Source organism: Dendrobates tinctorius, unplaced genomic scaffold (genome assembly GCF_039654945.1).
Source record: "Dendrobates tinctorius isolate UK_male_01 unplaced genomic scaffold, ASM3965494v1 ptg000011l, whole genome shotgun sequence".
NCBI lineage: Eukaryota > Metazoa > Chordata > Amphibia > Anura > Dendrobatidae > Dendrobates > Dendrobates tinctorius.
The window spans coordinates 81358661-81366870 of NW_027361679.1; the positions used below are offsets into that span (position 1 = coordinate 81358661).

The 8210-nt window shown below is 40.5% G+C and overlaps 1 protein-coding gene across 1 annotated transcript in view; it reads left to right on the forward strand.

The window, feature by feature from the left end:
* Window positions 1–7289, forward strand: part of POLR2B (RNA polymerase II subunit B) — a 94094-nt gene extending 86805 nt beyond the window's left edge. Inside the window, exons 18-25 of the mRNA XM_073543699.1 lie at window positions 900–994; window positions 1568–1818; window positions 2057–2146; window positions 3967–4074; window positions 4160–4273; window positions 5024–5184; window positions 5440–5635; window positions 6063–7289. Of these exons, the coding sequence (XP_073399800.1) occupies window positions 900–994; window positions 1568–1818; window positions 2057–2146; window positions 3967–4074; window positions 4160–4273; window positions 5024–5184; window positions 5440–5635; window positions 6063–6152 (1105 nt within the window). The 3' untranslated portion in view covers window positions 6153–7289. The remainder of the gene's footprint in view (window positions 1–899; window positions 995–1567; window positions 1819–2056; window positions 2147–3966; window positions 4075–4159; window positions 4274–5023; window positions 5185–5439; window positions 5636–6062) is intronic.
* The last annotated feature ends 921 nt before the right edge of the window (window positions 7290–8210 follow it).

The following is an 8210-nucleotide window of genomic DNA, read 5'->3' on the forward strand; positions in this document are numbered from 1 at the left end:
CCTATTCTTAGGATGGGTCATCGATGTCAGATCAATGGGTGTGCGACACCTGAAACCGCGGCTGATCAGCTTTTCCTGGTACTGATGGCAGTGGTATGTGATCAGTTGCAGAGTTGAACAACACAGCTCCATCAACTGTATAGTGGCCGCATTGGGGTACTGCAATACAAGTCTGTGGCCTCTATACAGTTGATGGAACTGTCCTGTTCAGCTCTGCAACTGATCCCATCCGGCCAGCACTGGGAACAACTTTTCCAACAGGAATGCCAGATTGCTACCCCCATAAACCTGATATTGATGACCTATTCTAAAGGTAGGCTATCAATATAAAAGTACTGGACAACCCTTTTAATAAATTTGACACATTATGCTCCAGCACTTCCTTCATTAAGACTGGAGTGCAAAATACCAGCACCAAGACCTAAGAATCTATATCAGTGTCTCATGGATTTCACATATTGTGTGCTCGTAGAAACGGTCAGGGTAGAAATAAAGCATCCGGCTCTCAGCCAGCTTTATGTTATTGCTGAGATGTTTACCTGCTTTCCTTTGGTGTGCTGGCAAGTCGCTATAGGGGTTGCAGAGATAACAGTTGCGGCTGTACTCTTGTGAGCTAAGGCCCCCCCGTTGCCACATACAATAACATCAGATTTTGCATTGCACACCAGGAGCTAAGGTCTACCTCAGGTAAACGCAGGTGGCGTTGTTGGTAGCTTCCAAACCAGGTCCAGAAGAACCTAAAGTTTCCTGGTAAAATTTGTTTAAAAACCCTGATCTACATGGGAAAAAAAAGTTCCACCTGTACTGTTCAGTAACATGGACTGTACCTGTTTATAGAAAAGATTCTTAATTCATGAAGTATTTATATGCCATTTACTTCTTATTTATTTTTTTTGCAGGTCTGTTTTTTATCGCTCTTACAAAGAACAGGAGTCTAAAAAAGGATTTGATCAAGAAGAAGTTTTTGAGAAACCTACCCGTGAGACATGCCAGGGTAAAAAAAGATTAAATTGAGCTAACTTTCACCTCTGGATTTACTAAACTTTTTTTTGGAACAACTTTTATCATAAAGGAGAATTTCATAAAATGTATGAGTCAGTGGGAGTAGAAATACAAATATGTTCTGAACCGACCATCAAACCCAAATTCGGAATGAACCAGGGTACCAATATAGCACGAATATGGCCAACTCAGATTTGGAGACCGATTCCGAACATATTCGCTCAACTCTACTGGCCACCTCACACCAGAAGCGTGAGACCAAATTTACATTTCTTTAAACTGCATGTATGGAAAAAAAAACATTAAAATGTGCCTGGTCAGGAAAGAGGGCAAATGGCCTGATTTTGAACTGGTTAAAAGGATTGCACAGGATGGTTGCTTTTTTTCAATGAACAGCGTCACTGCTGTCTGAGGATTCTGTGTAGTATAGCAACTCAGTCCCGTTCTCGTCACCAAATATAACTTATTGGTTGCTGTTTTTGTAATCATGGGCAACCTGGCTACATTTTGAAATATCAGGCTTTAAAATTAACCCAGTTTGTCATTCTGATGTGGTTGCCTATAGGTATGAGACACGCCATCTACGACAAGTTGGATGAGGATGGTCTGATTGCACCTGGTGTCAGAGTCTCCGGGGATGACGTAATCATTGGTAAAACGGTGACTCTGCCAGAAAATGAAGATGAGCTAGACAGTACCAATCGGCGTTACACAAAGAGAGATTGTAGCACTTTCTTACGTACAAGTGAAACCGGCATCGTGGATCAAGTCATGGTTACTCTTAATCAGGAAGGATACAAGTTTTGCAAAATCAGGGTAATAATACTATGAACATCTCTCGCTTTTATTGAGCATGGTGTATAATGTTGCAGAGAGAACTTGAGGCCATTTGTAAAGACAATGCTTTATTGGCAGCGATATGAAGAAACCTGGCTAGTATTAGATCAGTGCTGTAATAAACCTGCAAACCAGTTGGATTTTTGTTTCATCTACAGACACTATACATTTTGAAATGCGTGGAGTTGGTTATAACCATGTTTTTCCTACGGCCTAGGTACGGTCAGTTCGAATTCCTCAAATTGGAGACAAGTTTGCCAGTCGGCATGGGCAGAAAGGAACCTGTGGGATTCAATACAGGCAAGAGGTATTTGTGGTTTTCCTACATAAAAAGTACATCGAATTGTACAATAATAATATATCGTTCCAGTGTTAGATTTGTGTTGTCCTGAAAATTGTAGCATGGCTGCTTCAATGCTGATTTTCTTGACAGTAGTACAGACATCACATCCACGTCCACATTAGCTACTTTGTCTGAGGCCTTGCTAGAACAGCGCTCAGCCAGAAAGTGTTGTCATAAAAGCTATTTTGTCTAAAATTGACAGATTTTGACTTTTTGCCCTGTTTTAAATGCCATTTTATTTAACTTGTCTATAATAAGGGGTTAGTGTATTCAGGAGCACACAGCTCTCCAGCCTCCTGGCTTCATTGTTGCTTCATCTTATTGCAGCTGCTCCACTGATTCTAAAACAGGTTTTCCTTTTATTCTGTGATTCTTTATTCCAAAGTTATGACCCCAGAAATAGTGGTGCAAATTTTCCTTTCAACCAACTGGGCGTGTCCCACAGAACTTCTGTATAAGTGTTTGCTTTTTCCTCTTATGCTGGCCGATCAAAACACAGCCACCCCCACAGAAGTATATACCCAGTTGATTGAAGGGAAAATTTCAGCCATTAACACCTTCACGACATATGATATGTATTTACATCATATATCATGTCCAAGACTTTGACATGATCTCAGAGCATTGATGGCTCGTGGCCAGCGTTCGTAGGAGATCGTCATTTCTGCTATACATAGCAGTGCTGCAGTATAGCACAAGTGACTAGAGGATCGCAGCTTCAGGTCTCCTAAGGGGACTATTAAATAAAGTAAAAAAAAAAAAAAAGTTCAAATCACCCCCCGTTGCCCCATTGAAAATAAAACTGTATAATGAGAAAAAAAAACACCAGCAATTAGTGTTTCGGTCACCGCAACATTGAAACAAGAGGCGATCAGAACATCTACCCCAAAATGGTACCCTAGTCCCAGATCCTGAAAAATGAAAACATTACAAATTTACCCAAAAAATGTTGACCATTTAAAAAATAAAACAACTATACATGTTTGGTATCTGTGTACTTGTACTGATTTGGGGAATCGTATTGCCAGGTCAGTTTTACCACGCTGTGAATATGGTAAATAATAACAAAAAAAAGTTCACGTTTTCCTGTGCGCTATATGGTAAAAACAATGGTGCTGTTCAAAAGTCCAACTCTCCCTGCAAAAAAAACAAGCCCATACGGCTATATTAATGGAAATATAAAACAGTAATGGCTCTTTAGAAGAAAAGGGGCAAAAAAACAAAAATTATAATACAAAAAATGGCCTGTGGGTGAAGGGGTTAATAATTTGAGCATAACGTTGGAATGGAGGGCACAGAAGAAAGCAAAAACCTGTTCCAGAATCGGTGGATCAGCGCCATGTGGAGAAAGTACTCAGTTTAAATTAAAAGATCCAATGAAAGGTCTTCTTATACGGCTGATGGGTGTGGTCCATGCTTGTGATTTTGCAGGACTGATAACAGCAACTCTAGGTCAGGTTGGTGAACAACCCTGTCAAACTCCTCTATAGAAAATAATGGGCTGGATAAAAGTGACTGAGATCTCCGTAGAGAACTGTGATATCCCAGTTTTAAATGTAGCTACTATGCATTTTTGAACACTCTCTGGTGATAAGTCGCCTTGGCGCAAGCTATAAACTATTTAAGACAAACTCTCTTCTAGCAGGAGAACAATAGCAGATAGAAAAAGCAAGTCCATCATAATCTTTGTTATTTTCATGCTATCAAACTGTATTAATTTTATAACATGAGAATAAGTCTTTGCGACATATGACTGCCTTCATGTATGTATTGTTTAATCTTAGGACATGCCCTTTACATGTGAAGGCATTACACCAGATATCATAATCAATCCTCATGCCATCCCTTCTCGTATGACTATTGGTCACTTGATTGAATGTCTGCAGGGGAAGGTAAGAAGAAATTGTATTATTGTCAGATGTAGCATTATACTTGGTGATCTTTAGGGTTGTTTTTATACTACATTAAACTTTATAGGTATCGGCAAACAAGGGAGAAATTGGTGATGCAACGCCGTTTAATGATGCAGTCAACGTGCAAAAGATTTCAAATTTGTTATCAGACTATGGATATCATCTTAGAGGAAATGAGGTAAACCATTTTATATTGTTAAACTCAGATACCAGGGCTTGTCTGATGTTCTCCTCTGATCGAATAGAATGTTAAATTAATTAAAAAAAAAAAAAAAAAAAAAAAAATTATAGAAATTTTATAGGAGCTTTGAATTTACCTGTTATGATTGGATCCTGCATTATCAGCATCATTATCAGTCACTGTAATCCTGCCTGGGATGATGAAGAAACTGCTGTAAACTCTAACTAAAAGGACAGGAAGTAGGAGTCTAAAATACTCCCAGTGGCCAGAGTGAAAATGTACTGGCTTACTAAATTACAAATTTACAATTTTTTGTGATGTAAAAAAATTGCTAAAAAAAAAGTGTTTCAAAAAATCTTTGTTTGTGGCTGCAGTTTATTAATACCATACTGCTCTTTACTCTCCCTCCCCTTGTCCAGCTCTGAGACTCTGGCACTGCTTCCATTGTCTGGTGTTGGCTATGGCGGTGATAAAATCGTCGACAGTATGGCAGCCAAACGGTTCTGCCTGTGTAAATGGAACGTCCGTGCAACAGCCAATACCAGACACCAGTAGGAGCGCCAGAGCCTCAGTGCTGGACCTGGGGACGGTGAGTTAAGGGTGGTGTGTTATTTTATAACAAATTGCAGCCATGTGTGTAGGTATTCTGATGGGGGCAACCCCCTTTTACACAAAAACCTGATTTAAAAATAAGATTATTTTGTGATTACATTAACCCTTTATATTGTTTTACTTTTGTACATACAGGTTCTCTATAATGGATTCACGGGACGTAAAATCACATCACAGATTTTCATTGGACCTACTTATTATCAGAGATTGAAGCATATGGTCGATGATAAAATTCATTCTCGGGCAAGAGGACCAATTCAGATTCTGAACAGACAGCCTATGGAAGGTAGATCACGGTAAGTGTTTGGCTTTACACGGCACACAGTACATGTTGTCTGGCGATTTTTTTAATCTGTGTTAAGTACTGGACAGGTATACAGACACAGTAATCATTAGATGCGCTCACTTGTGTTCCAGTATGTATTGAGTCATGCTCCGGACTGTCTTACATTACGAACATGTCTGTAATGTTTAATGGTTGCCTTCTTTCACCTCCTCAATGGTTGTATAGCTGAAAACGTTATACTGACTATTAAAATGTCCCTTAATAGCGATGGAGGTCTTCGATTTGGAGAAATGGAGCGTGACTGTCAGATTGCACATGGTGCTGCCCAGTTTCTTCGGGAGAGATTATTTGAAGCGTCTGACCCCTACCAAGTACACGTCTGCAATCTCTGTGGTTTGATGGCAATCGCAAATACCAGGACTCACACATATGAATGCAGAGGATGCAGAAACAAAACACAAGTAAGTAATGTTTCGCTTCCATAGACTATAATCTGTAATTTGTCACTCCCACAATTTTACCATGTGTTTAGGCTGCGAATGCCAAAGGATAATTCCACGTATGGAAATTATAAAAAAAAATTCTGGTTTGTCTGCCACTTGAACACTGTAGCAAGATTTGTCATACAATTGAGCATTGGAAGACTTACACCTTCTTGACACCATAAAATCCGTTTTATAGTGTTTTGGTTAATTTCATTTAATCCGTCAGCATCTCCATTTGTAAGTTTTAACATTTAATGCCATTAACCACTGGCTTCCTAGATATTTTCATAAATGCATTGTTAATGTTGTGTTGAAGAGTAGATGTATTAACTCTTCTTTAATAAAATGTCTCACACAGTGCAATGTATTGCTCTTAATATTTTTATTCTTTTCTCCTCAACAGATATCCTTGGTACGGATGCCTTACGCCTGTAAACTTCTTTTCCAAGAGTTGATGTCAATGAGCATTGCTCCACGGATGATGACAACATAATATATATATATATTTATGAACCTTGCATTTAAAGGGAATCTGTTACCAGGTTTTTGCTATGTAATTGAGAGCGGCACATTATAGGACAAGAGACCCTAATTTCAGGGTTGTCACTTTCTGGACTGCTTGGTGTAATTTTGATGGGATCCCGGTTTTCCCTGCTGTAGATGTAGCAGTGGTTAGAGTGCTGAGCTGTGAATAACCCCGTCCACACACATGATTTTGGCAGTTTCCTGTGTAGATTATCAGTAAACTGATAATCTGTGAAAGGTGTGGGATTACACAGATTAGCCTGACTGCTGTGCATGTGAGACCTAAGGGCCCGTTACACTAAGCGATATCGCTAGCAATATCGCTGTAACATCACTGGTTTTGTGGCGCAGAAGCGATAATGCTAGCGATATCGCTATGTGTGATACTTACCTCCAACCGGCTCCCCCGCTGATTATCGCTGATCGCGCGAGAACGTCCTGGGCTGTTTCTCGTCGTCTGCTTCCTGCTGTGGCGACGAGCGACGCGTGGACGCGGACGGGAGGACGTCAGGATCGCCGCTTCTGACAGGTAAGTAGCGGCCCCCGACTGCTGCTATGTCGCTGGTGAGATCTGCCTGTGTGGCAGCTCACTAGCAACCATTTAGCGATGCACCAGTGATCCTGACTGCGTCATATCGCTGGTCGGGATCGCTGGTGCATCGCTAAGTGTAACGGTACCCCTAGTCAGGCCGTGATAAGCTTCTGCTGATAAAACACTGATTGTATTGAAACTGCAACACATTAGTGAGACATCACTGTCAATCAGGCCCTCTTGCCCTGTTATGCTGCGTCAGAATAAATCAGAAAATCCTGCTGACAAATTCCCTTTTAATTGTAAAAAAATAAAGGCAGTTTTAATTGTCCACTCCATATCGGAGTTACCGCTAGCTGTCGTTTATGTTGAAGCCATGTACTTTCATAATACTGGACAAGTCTTTACACCTGCTAAGCAAAATTTGTATTTAGTTTCCTAGTTCTTAATTTTTAGCATTTGTGTTTGAGGAAGTTTTATTACATATGATTATTACATATGACAGTCTTCCTCTCAAGAGTAAACAGTATGGTTAGGTTTGTCTTTCTGTTAAATAAATAACTTTTTGAAGAAGTGTCTAAATTTATTTTATTGGTTTCATTATCTGTGATGGTTTAAACAAATATAGATTTAACAGTATACTGTACTTTAAGAATATTCTTATTAAGGTGTATTACCAGCTATTTACAAAACAATTGACTTGCACAAAATAACAGCAAGCCCTCATACTGCTTTGTTGGTATATTACTTATCTATTGTTTCCTGAACTCCTTCATGCTAATTTGACCGTTTAGCTCAACTTTGATGTGGTCATAAATCAGCATAGAGTAGTTCAAAATAAGTTAAGGGTTAAGTTGCATTTATACTAAAAGATTATTATGGTTGAGCGTTCTTAAAAACCCTCATTTCACGATAATTTTTGAATGTAAACAATCTGCTCAGTGCGTATAGGCTGCCGTGATTCTCCACAATGTGAATTTTTTTGGCAATCTGTTTAACCCTTTTCCGACTAATGATGGACATGGCACGTCATGAGTAGGTGTCAGTTTCCGCACCCATTACATGCTATGTCCATAACGACTTAAAACTGTCACTGCGTGTAAACACACAGTGACTGTTCTGTGCTGACAGCTGTCAGTGATAGCTAAGGCTAGTTTCACACTAGCGTTCTGTGGCGCAGCGCATGGACGCAGTTTAGCCCCGCCCCCCGCCGCGCTCCCTCCGGTCAGCTCCTTCTAGGATCGCATGACGCTGCATGCGATCAGCGTACAGTATATTTAGCGTTGGGTACGCTGACCGTGCGCTGGTCTGATTTTTATGGCGCTGCGCACAAAAAACGCACTGGGTTGCATTTTTGTGTGCTGGGCGCAGCGCCAGCAAAATCAGACCAGCTCACGGTCAGCGTACTCAACGCTAAATACACAGTACGCTGATCGCGCGGCCAGGGGCGGAGCTAAGCGGCGGCCCTGCGCTGCGCCCGAGAACGCTAGTGTG